Source organism: Pyrus communis, chromosome 15 (assembly GCF_963583255.1).
Source record: "Pyrus communis chromosome 15, drPyrComm1.1, whole genome shotgun sequence".
NCBI classification, from domain to species: Eukaryota; Viridiplantae; Streptophyta; class Magnoliopsida; order Rosales; family Rosaceae; genus Pyrus; species Pyrus communis.
Window position 1 is genome coordinate 6,947,841 of NC_084817.1, and position 23,342 is coordinate 6,971,182.

The window sequence follows — 23,342 nt, forward strand, 5'->3', positions numbered from 1 at the left end:
TGGTCAAAATCAACGTTGACCAATCAAAGTCAAAGTCAACTTTGATCAACGGTCAAACATGGTCAAAGTCAACGGGTCTAGGCTTAGGTGGATCTGAGTTGGGCTTGAGCTTTGGGCTTGGGTCCAAAGGGATTTAGGCTTAAGGCCTGGCCCAAAGGAAAAAAGGGTTTAGGGTTTTAAGATAAATGAAAATAAAAAGGTTATTGGGTTTGGGCTTCAAGGGGTTAATAGGCTGGAGGGCCTAGGGTTTGGGCTTAAATGCAAAGGCCCGAAGGCCTACTCCTACATGGCCCTAAGGCCTTAGCCTCTAAGGGTTTTGGGTTTGGTCCTAACTAGACTTAGGCTGAAGGCCTGGCCTAGTAGCCATTTGGGTTTTTATAAAACGAAATAAATAAATATAAATAGATTAAATGATTTGGGTTGGGTTTAAAAGGATAACGGGCCTAAAGCCAGAGTTCTTAAGAGCTTGGGTTAGTAAAGAGGGCCAACGCTAAAGGCCCAAAGGCCTGGTGTGGTTGCTGCTCACTGTAGCTAACCGTAGAAGAACACCGGAATTTGAGGTTTTTTCGTCGGAAAACTGAGCCAACTTTAAACATCTATAACTTTGTCAAACCTCAAAGAAATCAAGTGAGACAAAAACGAAGGTTGTAGTACTTGACGAGACAAAGAGAATGGTACATCGCACGACATCTAACGAGCTGTGGTTTGGCCGGAAAACGCCTCGAAAACCTCGGAGGTCGCTGGAAACTGGGTAAAATTCAAATTGATATAACTTCTTCAATACTAAACGAAATTAGGTGACTCAAAAAGGAAAGTTGTACTACTTAGCGGGATGAAGAGATTGATATGGATGTGTGTATATATGTGTGTGTTCTTGTCGGAAAGAAGAGCACCGAGAGGGAGAAAGATAGAACTAAGACAAAGAGAGCTTGGGGAGAAGGAGAGAAGAGAGAGAAAGGTGAAAGGCTTGGACCCGAGGAACAACAAATAAAAGGTGGGCCCCTTGGGCACACAACAATTTTAAAAGAGAAATATCTAGCCCAAGATGCAAATTTCACGAAAATACCTCTTTTGTTCCGATAAAATCAGGACAAAATGTTACAAATCAAGTATCAGCAATGGAGCTAATAAGATATCAGAAAAAAGATAGAAACGTAAACACAAAATTGTATGTGATATATATAGCTTAGTTGTAACCGTGGTTTCTTGTAGACCTAGCCATTCGGTAATTCAACCAGCCCCTTTTTTTATTAAAGCATCTAATTGTTTGTATGCAGACTTTAACAACTTATCGACACATGAGCCGTTATCAGTATTCTTGAGGCTCTTGCGTACATGATATAAACATGAAGAGTTCTTCGTGGTAGCTGCATATCCTGCACATGCAATATTGACCTGTAAATATTCATGACCACTAGTGGTCAAAGTAATAGTACCTCAATTGGTCTTACACATGGCCCCAAAAGCCAATTCAACAATCACCTTGACAGATAGGACGACATGTAATAGATGGTTTTATCCAAACAGATTTTATATTTATTTTTTAAAATGAGATGATTCAAACCTCTTCGTCTGCCAGTTTGCAACAATTTGAAATCTAATTAAAAGAAATAATCCATCAGATGTATTGTTTTATATTAGCAACCATTGAAATCCAAACCCCATCGCACAATCAACATTCAGTTCGGTGTTGAAGAAAGAAAACAATGAATCACCCTCTCGCGATTGAATTAGGACTTTCATCTCCTTATTATTATTTTTTTTTTTGTTCACATTCACAAGAATTGAAATCAACCTAATGTCCAGTACGTTGTGAAAGGGGGAGAGAACTTTTAAACTACTCTAACCTACGGAAAGAGAAATTTAAATTTGAGTCTAAAAGTGTATGCACACTGCATAGTTTTGGAAATATTATTCTCTACTAAAATACACACACACAAACTATATATATTATGACAATTTTCGGCTCCATACATGTAAGGAGCCATGCATCCTTCCTCGAATGAAAATGTGGCAACATTTTATTGTATAAATTTCATAATCGGGATTGTTTTTTTTTTATTTATCATTGTCTAAAGATCATCTCTAAAAAAATTTATTCAATTTAAAAACTGTTTAGTCATTCATAAGTGTCGGATAAATCTAAAAATGGTCTTTAAATAATGATAATTAAGAATGGATGCGATTATGACGTTTGTATGATAAAATAAGGAATAGCTTGATGTAAATAGAAATTGGATTATTTCAATAAAATAGAATAATGGAGAGACGTTCAATAAAGGTTATTTGTTGTTGCGTATCACGAAAATTGAGGTATTTGATTTTTGAATTTGTTCGAGTTAATGTAGCTTTGATTTATGTCAGTTTTGGGACGATATAACACATATATCGTTCGAGTTAATTGTAGCTTTGGTTTCTCATGTCAATAAACTACAATTATCATCGTATTCATGCTATTTTTTTCCACTTCACGATAATCCATATCTTTTAGGTCCGGGTTCTGCCACACAATAAGAGGAGATTTGCACCGAATTAAGGATAATAGAAACAGCTGTATGTGAGAGTGGAGATATCAATCCAAAATCTCATCATTTCACTATGCATATTCAGTTTAATAACCTCGAAATATATACATAATGCTGCCTGAATAGGATGGCTGCTTCTTGTAATTGTATATTTTAATACTCTTGCGTACCCCATGATGAAGAACTGTGCAGGACTGTAATACCGTGTTTTTAAAATGAAAGCTTAATTTTATTGAGGATCCAACAACCAACAAATTAACAAAAGAATGAATATATCGATGACAGAGAGATCTATGATATCCCAGCAGGGATTTAATCAAACACAAACAAATATTAAAAGATGGAGTATATGGTAGCCATTTGCCCCCATACCCTTGAACTATCCATAATTTATTACAATTTACATTTCAAAACAGTATAATTTAAAGAATAATGACTTGTCATCATCTTAGGGTAACAATTAATCAGTATTTTCAGCATGCCCGTTGGTTGACCCTACTTGGCGCCTCCTCTTCTCTTCCGACAGTAGTTTAGCAAACCTGAAAATTATAGTAATTAAGTTACAATTTTTCACTAATCACCAATTACATATATAAATTTTTTGGTTTAATGATAAATATTTTACCTTATAAGAGCCTCTGCATTTGTCTCATGCTTAGTAGCCTCAAACCTGCCACTGTCCAAATTAACCCGAGAAACTGGTTTTTTCAATAGCCCTTCACCAACTTTCACAAGATTGGTCAAATTCTTCTTTGTGGCTTTATCCACAGAAGTTATTGTCCCAATAAGGGTATCATCCTATGTTTGGTATCAGAAATGATATCAGTTTTTTGTGTCTAAACAACATTATTCTAAAAAAGTTATATTGATGAATCTATGGATAAAATGCATTTCGGATGACGAGTTCAGTACCTGAATTCTAAGATAATTTTCTTCAGAATGAAGGGCTTGGAAAGCTGAAGAAAGGTGAAGATCAACCATATCGGCGCTTGCTTGACTGAATACATTAATGATTGGGGTGGAGCCACCGCTGGTTAACCAATTCAACAGACCCCATTTCGCTGCAGAGCGTGCATGGTATTTCATTTCAGCTTTTGATGAACCAGTTCCTAATGATATCACTAGAAATCTCCCATAGTCCATAGGTTTCATAGGAAAGACGTCTGGATTCGCCTTCCTTATTTCAGTTGTAACTTCACTAACAGCAAGAGAAGTCTGCAAGGACAAAATGTTTTAAGTGTTTTAAGTTATTTTTTTATAATCCTGAAGTTTACTTTTAAAATCAATGGTATAAATTGACAATCTGGTAATATAACTCCTCCTATCGCATATACCGGATTATTTGCGGCCACGCCGCCATCTATAAGGTTGAATTCCCTAGTTCTGCCTGCAGCGTTCTTGGTTTCAAAATAATGAGCTGGAAGATAAGTTGGTGCCGCTGAGGTTCCAATGCATATGTCAGAGAGTAAGGCATCGTATGATGGCTTCTTTTTCACCTGCCAACAAAAATAAGCATATCATATTATATTACAACATATATGAGTAATTTGCTTAAATAATTTTTAGACATGAACAACTTTTACAGTATTTTGACGTATAGAATATTCTGGACAATACTGAAATTTTTCGAATTAGTTAATATACTAGAAAGACGGTAAATTACCTTAAAGCTGGAGAAGATAGCTGGCTGGAGATTCTTGATGTCAAATGTGGGAATTACAACATTAGTCAATGTGTCGTGCAGTTTTTTGTTGCCCAGCCTTTCCCTAATCAAGCGATGCAAATACTTGCCATTGTATTTTGGTCCTGCTAGAGCCTTGATAATCTTTGTCGTATAAGGAAAAATTGGCCAACTGTCGTTTAAACCATTAGAGCAAAAATTATTATGAATATCCAAAATATAAAAAATTAATTAAGTGGACATAATTAACATGTAATTAATTAAGCATGCATTACGTGTTTTGGGGGAAGATTTTAGGACATTGATTTAAGTAGAAGTCTATAATATCTTTGGCAGCGAACAGTGGGCGGTTATTCTCGTTTGGGGCTGCGAGCATAGCAGTCACAAGACCACCTGTGCTTGTTCCTGCAATCACATCAAAATAGTCAGCGATCCTTGCATCTTCACCATCCAGCTTCTGCAGTACCACCAATGACATTAATCTTGTTAGTACTTAATTGGGAAAATAAATCACTTAACACAGATGATAAGGTACTTATTTATACTATTATTAAGAAAATCCTCATTGTCAACTTTTTTCCCTTTTTTTTCCTATTTTACCCTCATTTTTTTTGCACACTATTGACAAAAGGGAGGGTAAAATAGTAATTTTGTACATTTTGACAAAAATGACAATCATACCTATCTTTCTATTTTTCCCTCACTTTTGATACACAATATTTACATGAGGAAGACAAAACAGTAATTATATAATATTAATATGCACTTATTAAAAGAAATTGTTCACACACACACAAAATGTGTGCTCTCTGCTAGTATATTTTGACAGAAAGTCTTATATACCTGAAGTTCAGATTCGAGGAAAGCAAGAATGGTTGCCGGAAGGAGGCCTCTTATTCCGCCCCCATCGATACTGAGAATTGTGACTATCTTTCCAAATACTGTGGGGGGCTCTACTCTACCGTTTCTTTCCATCAGAGCAGTTAGAGAGAGAGAGAGAGAGAGAGAGAGAGAGAGAGAGAGAGAGAGAGAGAGAGAGAGATTTCTGAGTTATGCTTTGAGAGAGAGAGAGAGAGAGAGAGAGATTTCTGAGTTATGCTTTGAGAGTAGTAGTCTTGGTATTTATAGCGCCAGCTTTCGCACGTGCATGCGTGTTTCTGCATGATAACCCATCTTCCGGGAAATATGCATGCAACCTTCCCTTAGATAAATTTCCAACGTGTGGATAATAACCCATGCTGAATTGCTCAGCCAGTCCTTCAGAAATTAGGCGAATTAATTAATTATAGCTGTATTTAATTGACTATTTTAAATGTAGAAGTCGGGCTGATGATTAATTCTAGTCTTAATAGTATCCAAACGTAACACAACAATCCGGCAAGCTCCCATATACGATTAGAGAGAGGACCGACTCCACAAGAATTGTAGAGGAATTTCCACACAAAACTTCGTAGCTAATTCACGAGACTTTTTGCTTATGATCCAAATTATTCTTATTATAAAATATTTTATAAACATAATCTCTATAAGAAAATCAATAAAATTACAATGGATAGCCAATTAATTGTAGCAAATAAATAAATTGATTGTAACATTTTTATTGTATTAATATATTTATGCACGCAATAAATAGACGGTTTGTAATACTTTATCATTTTTGTAAAGTTCGATGACCATAATCTCCTCCAAAATTTTATGAAGCCAATATCCAGCTTGATGAGGCTCTTGCGTATGTAATATATTCCTGCATGCAATATTGACTTGTAATTACACATACACCTCTTGAGATTTTTTTGAGCCTTCACAAAACCCTCTCAAATTTTGAAAGTAACAGAAATACCCCTTGATGTTTCAAAATCATTTCACGAACCCCTTCCGTTAGGGTTTCATAGTTTTATGCTGACATCAGCATAAAATAATTTTAAAATTAAGCTTGTATAGCTATTCCAATTAAGAATAAGATATCCCACACCTATAACAAAACCCAATTCACCCATCTCTTAAGTTGAAGACTACATCTCCTCTGCTCGGCGCTTCTTCGAATGGTTCATCCATAGTGTATGGTTCGGTGATGAATTTGTGTTTCCCAGCTCAGCTTTCTCTTTTGAGATTAAGGTTTTCTTTGCTTTTTTTTTTTTTTTTTTTTTTTTTTTTAAGGTTAAATTTTTTTATAACAAGAGTGAAGCGTGAGGGTTAAAAAGTCAGAACATTGGCACTTTTTAGGTTTATAGGTTGGTTTTCAATTTCTGGATTTAAAGCGGACCGACTTTTATATTTTTAGGTTTACTTTTGTAAGAAAATAAAAATGAACGTTGCCTTCTCAAGTATTTCTTCATAACCATCTTGATGTGTTTGCATGTGGTCAAATATTCTAGTAAGTAGGTGTTTTTTTATATTTTTATTTTTTTTGTGAAATAGTGAGTAGCTGTTGAGTTTTCACTTATGTGTTCCTGGTTCGAAACTTCTCATCTTCTAAGTTATTGTAATAGTTTCGAACTCTCCCTCTTCCTTTTTAACTATAAGAAAATTTTAAAAAATAAATAAATAACCTGATGCGTCTGTTATGAGGTGTAAATATAGTTCCTTGAGAAACTTTGCTTATTTTTTCCAATATTTAACTGATCATGGACGTATATGTGGCTGCAACAAGATTTTGTCTCGACCGCTGCCAAGGTCATTTAATTATCATTAGGTTTATGGTGTGCGCGTCAAACAATCTTGTTCGTTTTTCAACTCATTATGCTGATCATAGATTTTTAGTTGATTGAGTTTTATTTTGACTGATGCAAAGGTCTTTTCATTTGCGTGCTTAATCATGCCATGTTGCATATTTTGATCTTTATCTCTAACTGTTGGGTGATATAACATTGCAGAATTCTTCAAGTTTTTGGCGATTATGTGCAGTGATTTCAACGAAAAAAATATTACTAGTGTTTTTATATAATAAGCATCGTCTAATCAAAACTTGTAGACAAACACTATTTTAAGCCCGTAAGGGGGTTTATACCTAATTAAACCATATATAGCCTCATGCATAAATGGGAACAATTATAGGGAAATGTTAAGGAGACTCTTGACTTTTTGTCGATTTTTTTGCTACTTCACAGTCAATCACCGTGCTAACATTTTAAAATATTGTGAGAAACATAAGATAACAGAAAACTCATAAAGAATCTTTTGACAGAATTTTATGAGTTTTTCTCATAATTATATATTAGATTTATTCAATGTCATGCTGCCGTATTTTATTAATTCAGTTCAAAAAACAGAAAAAGCGATTAAATTTATTCGATGTCAACCAATTGGTCTTTATATATGGCAGTAGCCAACTCAACAATACGAGGTTGACAGATAGGATAATATGTAACTTTATCCAATCGGACTTCAAATTCTTCTTTTTAAAAAGTCAGATAAATAGTATTCTCTTAGTTTGCAAATAATTAGACTCTTAACATGTGCCTTGAAAAAACAAACCAAAAAGCCAGATGCTGGATTAAATCAAACCGTTGAAATAATCCGAACCCAGAGGAATAATCAACCTTTCAATTCGGGGTTTGGAATAAAAGGGAACAAACGAATTAATCTGTCGCAGTTGAAGGATATTCTCATCCTTATTTAATTGTTTGGGTTTGATTATTCAAAAAGACAGGTTTAAACTTAGTTTTGGTCTAAATCAATTAGGGTGGACATGAATGTGCTTCTTACCATCTCCAATGGTAACCTAAAACCTAAAAATATTTAGCCTAGAAAATTTAGATTTTAGCCCATAAACAGCTTTTCTACTCCAAACCCTTCTGGCCTAAAATTTTAGCCCCATATTATCAAAGAATGAATTAAGGCTATTTTTTTTAAATTAACTTTAAAAAAAAAAAAAGTTATGTAGACTATCTTAAATTGATTTTATGAACATTTTAACCTAAAAATATTTAAATTCCGATAAATTTTGAAAAATCACTAAATCAATACATGAAAATCAAGATAAACCACATAAACTTAATACCAACGACATTTAATAATCCACATAAACTTAAAAAATAAAAAAGACAATTAATAAACCACATAAACTAATACAATCGAAAACTCATAGACTACATAAACTTAATAATGATATCCACCATCTTGACTTGGTAATGGACTTGGGTGATAGTCTTAAGATGAATCATCATCTTGAAATATACTCCTTGTGGCATTCCTTCGTAAAATTTTCTTTTGCTTACCACGTAAGTATCTCTTCCTCTCTGGAGTGTATTTGTCGAGGTCCTCCATTATCAAATTAGTTTCATACCTTTCTTGCTCCATGTCCCCTTCTTCCTTCATGGCCAAAAGCATTTGGGCCGATTCTTCTTGTCGACGACACTGGTTTTCGTTTATTATTGCCATTTCGCTAGCAAATTGTGCACGTGTCGGATCTTGGGACTTCCCTTTTCTCTTTGCTTCCTTTTGCTTATCTCTACCCGGGGGCCTTGCAAAAGAAGAAGTTAGGGTCATTTGTTCAACACCTTCATTGTCGGCAAAATTCACACCTTCATTGACATCATTTGGGGGTGGGGCTTCATTATGAAATAATCTTCCACATTGTTGGTTCGCATCGGTTCCCCACCTCGGACAATCCTTGAGGATGTTCCAAGCATGATGCAACTTAAAAGCTTAATTTTTTGGTGTAGTTCTTGTCTTGTAAATTGTCATTGCTTAGTCACCCTATGCAACAAATACATAAAAACAATTAGTTGCAGTTTTCATGGAGTTTTCATGTAACAAATACATAAACACCACCAACTTCCCTTCGACCGGCATTGGAGTTTTCATGGAACTTATCAACGATTTTACCCCATAAAACCTTTCTATTTTGATTGGTGCCGACGGCACCATCTTCGCTAATCGAAATCCATGCCAAACATAAAGCAATATCTTCGTCAAAGGTCCAATTACGACCTCTAACATGCTCTTTTACCATCTTGAAAAGTCTGAAAATGAGAATAAATGGTATAAAGAAAAATTGGAAGAATTGTAGGAGAAAAGTGAGTTTTGTGTGAATGTTTGAACAAATACATAGGTATTTATAGAGTTTTTGGTTGAATTTTAAGTTAAATAATTTTTTAAAATTATTCTAGCCATTGGATTTAAATTTGGACTATTAGATTTTTTTTTTTTTACCGTTATATTTAATTATATTTGATCTAAGCCGTTGGATTCAATAAATACATAAATATAAAACTAAAAAAAAAAATTGAACCTGGACCGTTGGATTATAAAAAGTAGCCGTTGGGCTGCTTATTGCAATGACAGCTGAGGGAACACCCCCACGTGGGGCTGTTGGTTTTCTGAAAGTGCCTAGCGCGTGCAGCGCATAGGTGAGTAGGGAAAGGGAACTGGGTTTCACAGCCCCAGTTTCAATCTCAGTTGGTGGGGCCCAATTTGGTTTGTGGCTTAAAACTGGGCTGGTATTTGACCCTCAAATGAGTTTTAGGTTTTAGGTTAATTTTGGGTCATGGGTTGGAGTGGATTTTGGGGGGAAAAAAAGGGGAGATTTTAGTTTATAAGTCACCATTGGAGATGGTCTTAGGGTGGGGACAAATGCTTTCTTCCACACAAGAAGAATATCGAGTTGCGTCATCTGTCTAATAAGGATACGTTTGTTACACCGGATAATTTAGGATTGTATTAACTTAAAAAACTAAGTTGGATTGATTTAGATTAGATTAAATGAGATTGACATAGTAAATCATTTGATATAGTATCAAAATAAAAAGCAGGGTAAAAAAAATCAGTGAAAAAAGGATCCAATTTGAACAATCACAACAAATTAATTCCATACAACATCATAAATTATCTAACCCATAATAAAATCCTAAATTGCAAAGTACCGGAAGGCGAAATCACTAAGTAGAATATTCAATGAAAATCAAATTCGGGTTTGACTGGGATGCAAATTAGCCGCACCTAGTGCTTGGTTAGGCGCCTCCTGATTAGCAATGGACAATTGTTATGACGCACAGGTAACTACGATTATTTATTCATAACCATTTATGCTTATGACTACACAATCGTTTACTTGTTGGGTAATTGCCTAAACGGTTATACCCATACCCATAACCGTTTATAAATGGTTAACCATACTCATAACCGCGTATCTATTTAACCCTAACCGTATACCTGTTTACCCATTTTTTAACCCATTTACCCCTTTTTCTCCTATTTACATTTTTTTTTGAACCGTAACCGTATACAACTTCAATAATTGAAATAATAATTTACGAACGATATTTTTAACTGTTATCAATCAAGGTAATATGATATATTTACTAAGAATTGATTTTTTACTAACAAAATACCTCTCATTGCTTGAGCAAGCATATTGGAAAGAAAATTAATATATTTCAGACATATTTTTCTTCTATACCCAATCAAGTTTTCAATTGTATCATCCATACGATTACAAAGTAAAACTTCTAAAACTCAAGGTAGTCATTATCTTAGGTTGAGGATATTCTAATCAATGTGCACCAGGACTGGATGTTATACGCACCAGCACTGGAATCAATAAGCATTAGCACTGGATGTTATAATTGAAATGGATGTTATAATCAACATGGAAATTCTATGGAAAGTGAATGTTGTGATTTAGCTTAGCTTAGGTTTTTTGTTATTTTGTTATTTAATTTTATTTATATATTAAAATAACGGTAAATGGGTACCTATTTATAACTGTAGTTAATACCCATAACCGTCCATATAAATTTCACGGATAAACGGTTACCCATAACCGTAACCGTGAAATTCGAATGGGTAACTACGGTTACCCATAACCGATGGGTATTTGCCCATCCCTACTCCTGATGTCCCTGGTTTTCTTGGGGCGTTGCCTCCTGATGGCCCTAGTTTTCTTAGAGGTGTTTTCATTCATTTTATTTTTAATAATATCTATGATTTCAATTATGAATATGCGCAACTAATTCCTTTTGTTAGGGTGAAGCCTTGAGCCTTAGCATGAATGTGTAATTTTTATTTAATTGCTTATGATTGATTGCATGTTTGCTTTGAATTTAATCAACATGACTAAAACTATCTAATTATCTTAATGCTTGATCACCATTAGGATCTTTATAAAAGTAATTTGATGCAATTTTGGTCGGAAGGTTCCCTGAAATTGGCGCTGGCTTCTTGTGGTTAATAATTGTAATTTCACTTAAGATGAACACCACTTCTTAAGGGTTGTATGGTTTTTCAAAGGGTTTTCATAAAGCTTAATGAGTCTCTCATGTTTAGATTTGATCCGAATGTCTGAACGGGTTGTATGTTAGATATATGTTCTATGTTGAAGGTTCCAAGTAGAATATAAATTAGGAAAACCTAACCTTCAAAATGACATGTGTGGATCATAAGTAATTGGTAAAAATGCATAGGATTTCTAGGTGATGGTGGAACCTTAGTTCTTTTATAAATTGGTATTTAAAACTCTTTTCTTCTATCATATATATTTTTTTAATTAAAAGTCGTTTTTAATATTATTCAAGTCTAAAATCTCTTTTCTCAGCTTTTAATTTTAAGTATTTAATTAGGAATTATTTTTGCATAAATTATCAAAATAGTCCTTGAGAAGAACGACATTGCATGAGCATCTGTACTACAATATCCTTGTATTCTTGCAAGTATTTCATGTGTTTTTATCCCCATTTTTGTAGGTGGTAAAAATCCTATCATTTGCCTTTTCAGAGTGAATAGTAAAGTATGAAAGGATAATACGAGATTGATTTTTGGGCTGCTAGAGCAATTGCCTTTTTAGAGTGAGTAGTAAAAGTGATTGCTTGTCATCGCCATTTCCCTTCCTCAACGGTAGGATAGCTCTAATGTGGGGGGCAAAAATGAAAAAGCCTGAATAGATTTCAAATTTTTACACCAAAATTGCCTTCTCAATTTTGATTGATGAAAGGTAATTTATTTTTATACTGATGTGTTTTACTAATTAATTATTTTAAGAGAATAGTTTTTAGCATTCAAAAAATCTCATTTACACTCCTCACAAATGTAGTTTTCTTTCTAATTATATAAAGTTTAGAATGCAAAATGAGATTTTTGGAGTGTCAGTAACAATTCCCAATTTTAATTCCAGTATAAGTTTACACTTTATTAGAGTTCAGGTTTATTTTTTTTCATTCGATTCTTGATGGTAAACACTTGGGACAGGCCTATTTTTTTGGGCATGTTTACTTTCCAAGTTATCGGAATAAGGATATGGAGAATTTGGTATGAAATAAACAAACACATGTTAATCTCATTTCTCATTGATTTTTTCACTTTTTAGGTATGAGAATACCCAGATGCATTTATGTTTTCCATTCTTTTGGTTCTAGCAAACATAAGGATGTGAATGATATCAATTCCTTACAAATTCATTTTTTTTGTAAGTGAAACAAGCTTGGTCTAAAACTATATTAATAGAATTTTGGTTGTCAACTAAATCTCTATGAAATTACCATTCTAACCATCTAATTAAAACTGAAAAGAAAAAAAAATATAAGCAATTTAGTAATTACAACCCACAAATTATTTTGGTATGTAAACCTCATAACCATGTAATAATAACAGAATCGGCCACCTCGCTTGCCTCTAACCCACCTGCAAATTATGTAGGCTTTTCCTCTCCTCCAAAACCCTAATCGCCCTCTGCCAGACCCATCACCCAACAACTTCTCCCACATCCTCTGCGTTTTCCCCCATGACCCCTCTATCGCCGCCCCCTGCCTCTTTGACCCATGAACCCTAGATTGGAGCACCTCCCACCATGAATCGGCATCCAATGTTCTAAAGGTATGAGCCTCATTATTTAGTCTCTGCATCTTATGCAAGGTTGGAGGAAGATATTTTTAAGCATTAAAAATCTCTTGCAATTCGTTAGATGTGTCATTGAAATACATATATTAATCATGATTTATCACTCCTCGATTACTTATTTTGTTGCATTCGATTGTTTTTACCCTTTGTTGCAGGGTTTGGTTTCATCCAAGTAGAGTTTCATATTATACAACTTTTGGGAGATGTACTAGGATTTGGATCCCATCCGGATCCAAATTGTGGGGATTCTAGAGATTTTCACATCTTAGTCATTCATCATACATCGTGCAGTCAGAAATCATTTGACTTTTTTTTTATTTAAAAATTAAACACAAATAATATCTGATGAAAACTGGTCACATGATGTACGATGAACGACTATGATGTGAGGATCTCTACGATCCCCACAAAGGGGATCCGGAGAGGATCCTCATCCGAAGTACTGAAGTTAGTGATGATTTTAGTGTTGCATGTGATAATATCTTTACAAATTATTATAAAATTTTGAAAGTATTGCCTAACTCATAAGTTTGGTTTTATTTCACTAAGGTTAGTAATTGTTTTTCATAATTTCATGTAACTCATACCATAATGGAAAGAAAATTGAATTGCACTTGTATAGCATCTATACCGGTTGCTAGTGTTCATTATGTTTCCTTTCGTAATCCAATGACTACCCATTCTAATTTCTTCTTATTCTAATTAAGCATACAATAAGAGAACTTCCCTCCTACACATGCGCATTCCTTGCGCATCAGTTGATTTAATCAAATCTCGACCTTCCATTTTTTTTTTTTAAATGAAAACGAGTCGCTAAGATTTGATTTGTTCAACTGATGTGCATGTGGCTCATGTGCATAGCGAAACTCTCCATACAAAAATACTGACTGAGCAAAAGGGCTTTAACTTGGGCTTTAATAAAATAAACAAAAATTTTGACCCCAAAAAAAAATTAAAAAAAAAAAAAAAAAAAAGAGAAGGAGGAAAACCAAGCAAAGCCCAGGCCCATACCGTTACTTGAGGAAGAGGTCCGCATCTCCCCAAGGAAAATTCCTGTTTCTGTAGATCCTTCTTTTACACTTAAACACTTCTCCGTACAGATCGCCAAATTTCCTCCCGCCATGGAAAGCCTCCATCCCCAACACCTTCCCTCTTTTCCCCCAAACAGAAACTAATCATTTCCCACCACAATCCCCAATTCCCCAAATGTTGCTCCGCCTCTGTTACACAACCCGCCGCTACTGCCTCCACCTCTTCCCCCACCACCACCGTCATCACAATCCCGCCCGCTTGTTTTCCTCTTCCGCTTCCAGAAACGCCGACGAGCCCCCCAACAATCTCAAGAATTCCGACCAAGTCCCGCATCCTCCGTCTGTTATCCTCCGCCGCTTAAACCCTCTGTATTCTGTCCCTGGCGCTTCCGCTCTCCCTCGCACCGCCGCCATCGCGCTCTCCGGCGCTCTCGCCTCCGCCCTGATCGCCTTGTACGTCGTCGTTTCGACGGACTGCGACGACAAGTCGTCGAATCCTGTATATAACGGAGTACGACATGCCGTCCTCAAATCCACCGAGTCGTTCAGGAAGTTTCTCCACCACGCTAAACAGACCGGCGTCGCCGCCTCCGTTCTCTGGCACTCTCTCAGCTCCATTTTGTCCTCTGCCAACCACGAGGTCCGCTCCGGCTTCGAGCTCCGGGTCGCTGCGTTCCTTGCCGATATTGCCGCCGCCAATGCCAGCCGAAGGGCCGCCCTTGTTGGGGCTGGAGGTGGCGCCGTTGTCGATTGGCTGCTCGAGTCGGTGGCTGTCCCTAGGGATGGGTGTGGGACCCAGGCCGAGTCGGCTAGAGCTCTCGCCTTCTTGATCTCTGATCCTAATGTGTCCGCCGCCGTGCTCGGCAGGCCCGGCGCTGTTCCCAATCTCTTTAGGTTCATTTTCTCCTGCCAGCCTCATCCGTCTAAGAATGTAAGCTTTCTCCATTCTCTTGAATTTCGTTGATTTTTTCGAATTAGGAAAAGTTTGGACCCTTAGCGTTTGCGGCATTGAGTTCGTTTTTCGTTATGACCACTGGCATTGTCTTTCTATTGAAAATTCTGTGCACTAGGATAGTAACCGAGATCAACATGACAAAGACGATAACTTTCAATAGGGAAATGTTTTGAGGCAATTTCCAGTGAGCATGGGTAGGATCCTTTGTGCCCCATTTTAATTAACATCACTCGACCTTCATAACCGAGTTCGTTGATGAGTTTAGTTCTGTTTTTAGTATTAATCAATGGAATTTCTGTCAGAGCAGCGTGCAAGGCGTAGTTCACTTGATGTTTCTGAAAATTTGAAAGGGAGGAGCATGCTTGTAGCTGCCATTATGGATATCGTCACAGCCAACTGTGATAGTTTAGAAAAAGTGTCCTTGAAGCCATTCCTGTCGGCGAATGCTGAAACGCAGGATATAGCAGCTGCCATTCAAGTTATTGAAGAAGGTGGCATGCGTTTGGACGAGTCACATGAAAATGAAGATGACGAAGATGGTGACAGTGGAATCAAGGGGATTGGTATTAAAGTTCTCGGGGGTACATCAGTTTTAGGCCTATCAAGAAAAAATGGAGTTGTGAAGCTGGGAAGTGCTGATACTAGTGAGTTGGGATCTGGAAGGGTTAATCCTCATAATCTTGTCCTGCAAAATATGCATGCCGGTTCTCTAGCACAGAGTAATCTGTCTTCTGCTGTTGTTCCTGGCCTCTGGGATGATTTGAATTGTCAACATGTTGCTGTTCCTTTTGCTACATGGGCATTGGCAAACTGGGCGATGGCATCAGAAGTGAATAGGTCACGAATACAGGAACTGGATGCAGATGGGCAAGCTATTATGACTGCTTTAATGGCGCCTGAGAGATCAGTCAAATGGCACGGAAGTTTGGTGGCTCGGTTGCTATTTGAGGATCAGAATCTACCCCTGAACGATTCAGTTTCTGATTGGAGTTCCAGTCTTCTTTCTACTGTTTCTCAGGCAACTAAAAACGAAGACATTCCTTTGGCTCGGGTGGCTTTGTCAGCATTCTTGATTTCTGTTGAGAGGAGCCCTGAAGCGCGGAAGATAGTGATGGAAAAGGGTCTTCATCTGATAGGAGACATTGCGAAGCGAACGATGAAGCATAATGATGTGCAAGAAGCATTGTCAAGGGCATTGGAATTGCTTTGTTCTGGGGACTTGCATTTACCTCTTGAAGAAGGCCAAAGGTGGTCTGCTGTATTACTTTGTTGGGTGTTTGGAAAACCTTCTTCTGACACATTACGTTTGTCAGCGATAAAAATCCTTTCTAGCATTCTCGAAGACTATGGACCATACTCTGTACCCATTTCTCAGGGATGGTTAGCTATTCTACTTACTGAAATTCTCACTTTGAAAAAGGCATCAGTTAAAGGAACCCCTCAGGCTAGATCTGTGAATGTGAAGGTCAGCATTCTTATTTCCTGTTTGGAAATTCTTTTGTATCTTTAAGAATGTTGCTTCCAATTTTTCTTTATGCTGAAACCACTTCAATTTCGTTTCTCTCATCTAGTTTTGTTTAGAATGTACATATTGACCTTAATTTTTCTTTTGCAGACACAAATTGATCAGTCAAACATGCTTTTTGCTGCACAGACTTCTAATCAGTTATTGGCAGCTGTTGTTAATCTAGCAGGAAATCAGCTGGGAACAACCACTGATTCTATTGATACATTTCCACTGGCAGATCTTCTGTCCGCTGAACCTTTTTCTGGGCCATTTAAAACCCTAAAGAAAGATAGTTTGCCTAAGGTTAATGCGGCAGATTCTGCAGTGGCAACTCTGAAGGGAATCAAAGCACTGACTGAAGTTTGTGCTGACGATTCTTTATGTCAGGAGAAACTAACAGATTTTGGAGTCTTAAGTTTGCTGAGACGGTTTTTGTTACGTGATGATTATGAGAAATTTGCTGCCATAGAAGCGTATGATGCTTCTAAGACGCTTGAGGCACAAGAGCGAACCTCCTATGTTTCTAAAGAGTCATCTATTCCAGATAGTAATGGTCAATCTAGTGTCCAAGTTCCACCCACAGCTCACATCCGTAGGCATGCAGCGAGGCTCTTGACTATTCTTTCAATACATCCAAAAGTCCAGAGAGTCATAATAGCAGATAAAACTTGGTGTAAATGGCTTGAGGATTGTGCTAACGGTAAGATCTCAGGTTGTAGTGATCTTAAAATTCAAAGTTATGCTAGAAAAACACTTATAAATATATTTTGCGGACGCCAAAGAGATTCTGCAAATGGTGATGTTCCCGATGCTGGTATTGCAAATGGAAACAAAAATTGCCCCCGTTATGATGACATGATATTCTTAATCAATCCTGAACTTCCCCATTGGAATTGCCCTGAAAAAAGTGACCAAGACACAAGTCCAAGGGATGCATCCTCTTCAGATCAAGTAAATTCTGTTGAGAGTGTGGATAAATCTGTGTCCAGAATTTCAGATGATGTTAACATATCCAGTTCTATGGATGCATCTCGTAGTAATGCAGCCACAAGGGAGCCTCTGCTGGATATTGTTTTTGTCCATGGCCTCCGTGGAGGCCCTTATAAGACTTGGCGCATATCCGAGGACAAGTCATCCACCAAGTCTGGCTTAGTAGAGAAGATTGACCAGGAAGCGGGAAAGCTAGGAACATTCTGGCCAGGTGAATGGCTTTCATCTGACTTTCCTCGAGCTCGTATGTTTACCCTTAAATACAAGGTTTGTTCTTGTGATTGTTGTATTAAATTTATTATTTTCTTGTAGGCTGGTCCCCTCATTGGCATCTAACTCTTTATCTGAATGTTATATGCAGACAAATCTAACACAGTGGTCCGGTGCTAGCCTGCCTCTTCAGGTCAGTGCTTTTTGGTTGACAGGAATTGGTTTCTATAGGGTGTTAAGAGCATTCTCTTCATTGCTAGTTATTCAGATTCTAATGACTACAGGAGTTTATTGATTTGTAGAACATATGAATCTGTGCATGACTTAATTTTAGGCAATGATCTTTGGTTTCACCAACAAGTCATGTTTGAGCCTGTAGCTGATCTAGATGTTTTTTAGCTCCTTGCAGTTTCCAATTGTCTTCCTTTGTTTTTGGATTGTGCAGGAAGTTAGCTCGATGCTGTTAGAGAAGCTTGTTTCTGCAGGTATTGGGAATCGACCTGTTGTTTTCGTGACTCACAGGTCTGTACAGTGTTGCTTGTGTGTTCAAATCTATCCCACTGATGTGCCATTTTCGGTTTAATCATACAGTAGCCATGACATATATTTTTTTGTCATCACACACACACACACACATATAAAATGCACTCTCTTTATTTTTTCAATTTCGAGTTCTAACTTTGACCGATTTAAGGATGTCTTTGAGGTCTTGTGTGTTGTCGGAGTTTTTTGTATCCCCGAAAAAACAAAACAGAAGTAAAAGAAGCAGGTGCTGCAGACGTTTTTCTTTTAAATGAACTTTCTGGGAAACACCAAATGTGGTACACAGTCTCACAACCAAAGGATATAGTCTTTTATTGTGTCTTCCTTTTCTCAACTTCAATTTAGTGCAGTAAATAATGCAACCAATCTTTCTCTTTATTTTGGTTCACAGCATCCTTTGTTTTTTGGGAGAACTAATAAAAAGTCCCTCACAAAACTCTTTTTATTGAAAAACACTTAGTCAACTTTTCTTATTATTAAGAACATGTATTGTATTATAAGGACGAAAAACAAAATTGAGTTGCCCTTCATGAGATCCTTAGTAATAAAGAAAGTGTCCTTAATAATACAAAAAGGTGTCCTTGATGATAAAGAAAGTTGTCTACGAGTTTTTTAATAAAAAAAGGTTTTGCTAGAGGCAGTTGATTGATTTTCTATTTTTTGGGTAAACAGTTCATAGCATCCTTTTATTACTAAGTTTTTATACAATATAATTTATAGATGATTCTATTTTTTAATGCAATAATCTACTAGCTTTCTCTTGTTTGCAGCATGGGAGGTCTGGTTGTCAAGCAGATACTGCATAAAGCAAGAGCAGATAATATCAATAACCTTGTGAAAAACACCATTGGAGTTGTATGCACCTTTCTATAATTGAACAAGTCACTTAAAATGTTCTTCACCTGTTTATGATCGTTTTCTATATGAGAACTCTAGTGTTTTATGCTCGCTTCAGGTTTTCTATAGCTGCCCGCATTTTGGAAGCAAACTAGCTGACATGCCTTGGAGAATGGGATTTGTGTTTCGCCCAGCACCGACTGTTAGTATATGATGTTTACAACCTAAACGTTTTCCTCCCTATAGTATCAGATCGCTGGTTCTGAATGTTTGGACCAGCAAATCTTGCTGTATTGATGTTGATAAAATCACTTCTTGATGTTTCGTAGATAGGGGAGCTAAGAAGTGGATCTGCAAGATTAGTAGAGCTTAATGACTTTATCCGTCAGCTTCACAAGAAGGGGACGCTTCAAGTCCTCAGTTTCTGTGAGGTACCTCTAAAGTTTTGTGGTGGTGCTTGTGTCAATTTGCGATTTTGTGAACTTGTTAATTAGGTAATGACTCCTTTTGCAGACCAAGGTAACTCCAATTGTTGAAGGTTACGGCGGATGGGCCTTCCGGATGGAAATTGTACCAATTGAATCAGCATATCCTGGATTTGGCGATCTCGTTGTAAGTATGATTGCAAACAAATGTGGATCACTAAAAAATCGGTTAGGTCATCTGCCCGAAAAAATGATACTAACAAACCCTAGACTATGGCCTGGTTTGGTACTGAGGTGATTCTGAAAAAAGTTGGGAGCTGTTTTTGTGTTTGGTAAACATTTAGCTTCAGTTTTTTTTCACAGTTTTGGGTGAAAAAAAGCCAAAAACAAGAAGCTGCAAAACCCAGCTTTGAAAAACCGGCTTTTTTTTACATCTGTTTTACATAAAAGTTTACCAAACATTATAATGCTTTTTTTTTTTTTTTTTTTTTTTTTTTTCCAAAGCACTTTTACAAAAAAGTTTACTAAACACTCTGCTGCTTTATTTCACTGCTTATTCTTACAGCACAGCAAAAGTAGTTTTTTTTCAAAGCACAACAATACCAAACCAGCCCTATAACTTGCTTCCAGTAATAAGTGTTCCATATTCTACATGTCTGTTTATTTTCGGCATTAATTTTGTAACTTTGGAACAGGTACTAGACTCAACAGATCACATAAACTCGTGCAAACCACTCAGCCGCAGCGATCCCTCATATACAGAGATATTACAGTTTTTGCGGAAGCTGAAAGCAAGCCAGAAATGAACAGGCAGTTGCGTAAAGGGATGCTGCCTCAGGAATTATGTTCACGAATGTTCCAAATCCAAGCGTGCCAGGAGTCACCGGTGGATTTTCATCCAAAGGGATCAGGTAACCCCGAGTCATTCCTGGGCGGAGGTGTTGGCGGAAGCGGAAGCAAAAGCATAATTTTGACACATCAGAGTTCGTCCATAGTTTTGACACATCAGATTTCTGTACTCTCCACCACCCAGAGTTGCATAACCATTATTCTTTGTACTCTGTTAGCATTGTTGTGTCATTAACATGTTTGAATTTTGTAGAAAAAAGCATCTGTTGTATTGTGTATTATATGCATAATAGGTGTAACATTTCAGAGTCTGTCCATATATATTTGTGAAAGATTATGTAGCACTCCGCCGCATACGATTGACGTCTTCCTGACCCTCGCAAAGCGGGGAGCAGAAAATTTTGTTGACTTGAAGGGGTCCTGTAATTATTTGAAAATAAATGTTGTGGATGTAAAATTACAAAAGTAGCAAATATTCGAGACAGTGTGACACAGTTTGCAACGTAACACCGTTAACGATGTCGTCGATGTTAATGGGGAAAGCCGTCTCGGCATCAATGGTCCATTTCGTCTTTCCACGCCCTCACTCGTCGAATAAGCCCTCGACAATTTTAACGACAAAGGCCCGTCGTCGAGCTCTGCCGCTCCGTTGCTCCGACTCGAACACCGCCGCTTCCACGTCTCTGTCTCTGCCGATTGTTTAGACGGCGAACACCGGAACGGTGCCGCCGGTGGTGCGGAGGACGATGAGGTACCGGAAGCAGTACCCGGGAGAGAGCAAAGGCATCACCGAGGAGATAATAAATTGAGCACCAACGGTAACAATTCTTCTTCTGATGACGATGACGGTGATGGTCGGAATGACGATAATGCCCCTGCCGAGGACAATAGCTCGGAATCGGATGCCGACGGCGACGGGGGTGAAACGGAGACTTGGCGGCGGAGCTTGGAAGGGTTTATCAAGTTCTTGGTGGACAGCAGGCTCGTATTCGACACCGTCGAGCGCATTGTCGATGAATCAAACGGCGTCGCTTGTGAGTTTGTGGCTGATTTCATTTCATCAATTCACCGTCTTTTTAAAAAAAAAAAAAATCAATTGGGAATTTTAATTACAAATTAATTGGATATTTGTTTTTTCAATTTAGATGCATATTTTAGGAGTGTCTTTCGGGAGATCTCGAATGGTTTAAGCAGCAGGGCAATGTGATTCCGGAACCCAGCAATCCAGGAGTTTCTTATGCCAAGTATTTGGAGGGGCTTGCAGAACATTCTGCTCCATTGTTCCTCTGCCACTTCTACAAAATCTACTTTTCGCATATAGCTAGTGGGCAGGTCATTGCAAGACGGGTACTTTTCGAGTTTTCAGGATTATTTAATCTCGCCTAAATGATTCAAAGTCTTGAAATTTATGTTAATTGTTCTGAATTCTGAGGCGGTGTTGCTGAAGTTGCGTAAATTCTAGAGTGCATCAACGAATGACATACATTACTGAATTTGCCGGGGGGAGTGAATGTAACGGAATTTAGTGTGCGACTCTAAGACTAAGCCACTTAAAATACAATGCATTGATGTAGAGTAGAGGGTCTCCAAGTTATTGACTACTTGCAGCCCGTTTTGTTGAGGCATGAAAGTTTTGATCTTTGTGCGGAAAGATGAGGTTTTTTCTAGTGCTTTTTTACAGGACGGGATCAACTGACTAGTAACTACTTTTGCATTCTGCAAACTTGGATTGGTGAATTTCAGGTATCTGAGAAGTTGCTGGAAGGAAGGGAGTTGGGGTTTTTGTATTTATTTCTTAGTACTTAGAAGTTGGAAATTTTTGTTTTGCGACTGCAGCATTGGACTCGAGATGACAAAAACAAATGCTTTAAAGAAACAACAAAATCATTTCGGTATTTGGGGCAGATAGTTCGTTTGATCATCCTAGAGCCCAAGTAATCTGAATCAAACTGCTCGGGAGATCACTTATCGGTAAGGCTGTCTAAATTTATTTTCTCCCTTCTTTTTTTGAATTTCTCAGATATTAATAGCTCTGCTTTCAAACATTGGTTGCTAAATTCATCCTTGCATTTTCTGGTGCATTTGTGTCACAGCAGCGATCGGTAACAACGGTTTTCTGTTCTGTTATCAGGTAGCATTGGTCTAGGGTGGACTCATTTTTGTGTAGAAGGTGATTCTTCCGTAAGGCTTAGGATGATGTATAAGGGGATTGAGAAAGCACCAAACTGCAACTAGATAGTTTTAAGGGAATAATATGTCAACAAATGCAAGAATATTGATACTGAATTATTACTGAGTTAACTCAGAGATGGCAATTTTAAACTTCTTTTGATTTGTATGGGTGGATGACTGGGATGACACTTCATGGATTTAAACATAGTATCGATACATACATAAATAATTCGTGTTGTATTACGGGTGGAATAATAACGCGACATAAGAATTTGATGATTACACCAGAAAAAAAAATTCACTCCACCAAATTATTCCAGTTGTATTACTGTATCTGTATTATCATTTTATTTTATTCTATTTAATTGTTTAGATAAATGCTCTAGTACGTGGTCTAATATCTCAGTTGATATGGTGTTAGGCTTTAACATATGCGTCCGGTTTGAAATTTCTTCTTTCTCCCAAATTATTTTAATTGTTTTGAACTCTCCATTCCCCTTAATAATAGTATTATAGCAAATTAAAAAAACAAAAAGATAAAAACTTTATGGGATGGCTCAGTGATTAGGGATGAATTTCAAGTCTGTATTTCACACAACACTTGTTGGATTTGATTTTCTGACACTCTTGGATCACACTATTGTCTAGTGGGTAAAGAGATGTTGAAATGTCTCTATGAATCTTCTCTACTCCCGAAAGGATTAACTATTATGGCGAAGTTACTAACTTATCTACTTTAATAAATAAAAAAAGATATAAAATGCTCTACTATGACAGTGAGTTTA

General features: G+C 37.0%; 2 protein-coding genes and 1 pseudogene across 4 annotated transcripts; 2 read left to right on the top strand and 1 right to left on the bottom strand.

The window, feature by feature from the left end:
- Positions 1-2,705: 2,705 nt before the first annotated feature.
- Positions 2,706-5,240, bottom strand: LOC137716880 (patatin-like protein 2). 2 transcript variants are annotated; one of them, XM_068456238.1, is made up of 7 exons: positions 5,050-5,188; positions 4,482-4,611; positions 4,189-4,378; positions 3,860-4,021; positions 3,438-3,740; positions 3,151-3,323; positions 2,706-3,064 (listed from the first exon to the last, which is right to left on the bottom strand). In XM_068456238.1, the coding sequence occupies exons 2-7, from the start codon at positions 4,580-4,582 to the stop codon at positions 2,986-2,988; spliced, it is 1,008 nt and encodes a 335-aa protein (XP_068312339.1). In that variant the 5' UTR covers positions 4,583-4,611; positions 5,050-5,188; the 3' UTR covers positions 2,706-2,985. The 2 variants fall into 2 exon arrangements, with proteins under 2 accessions (XP_068312339.1, XP_068312338.1); XM_068456237.1 differs by having other exon boundaries at positions 2,707-3,064; positions 4,482-4,663; positions 5,050-5,240.
- An 8,836-nt stretch (positions 5,241-14,076) lies between these two features.
- LOC137716879 (uncharacterized) lies at positions 14,077-20,845 on the top strand. 2 transcript variants are annotated; one of them, XM_068456236.1, is made up of 10 exons: positions 14,077-15,000; positions 15,332-16,489; positions 16,640-17,788; positions 17,883-17,924; positions 18,177-18,253; positions 19,045-19,129; positions 19,230-19,313; positions 19,441-19,542; positions 19,625-19,723; positions 20,232-20,845. In XM_068456236.1, exons 1-10 carry the CDS (start codon positions 14,245-14,247, stop codon positions 20,340-20,342), a joined length of 3,663 nt encoding a protein of 1,220 aa, XP_068312337.1. In that variant the 5' UTR covers positions 14,077-14,244; the 3' UTR covers positions 20,343-20,845. The 2 variants fall into 2 exon arrangements, 1 of the variants encoding a protein (XP_068312337.1); XR_011065758.1 differs by lacking the exons at positions 19,625-19,723; positions 20,232-20,845 and having other exon boundaries at positions 18,177-18,216; positions 19,441-19,492.
- A 58-nt stretch (positions 20,846-20,903) lies between these two features.
- LOC137716884 (probable inactive heme oxygenase 2, chloroplastic) lies at positions 20,904-22,549 on the top strand (annotated as a pseudogene).
- The last annotated feature ends 793 nt before the right edge of the window (positions 22,550-23,342 follow it).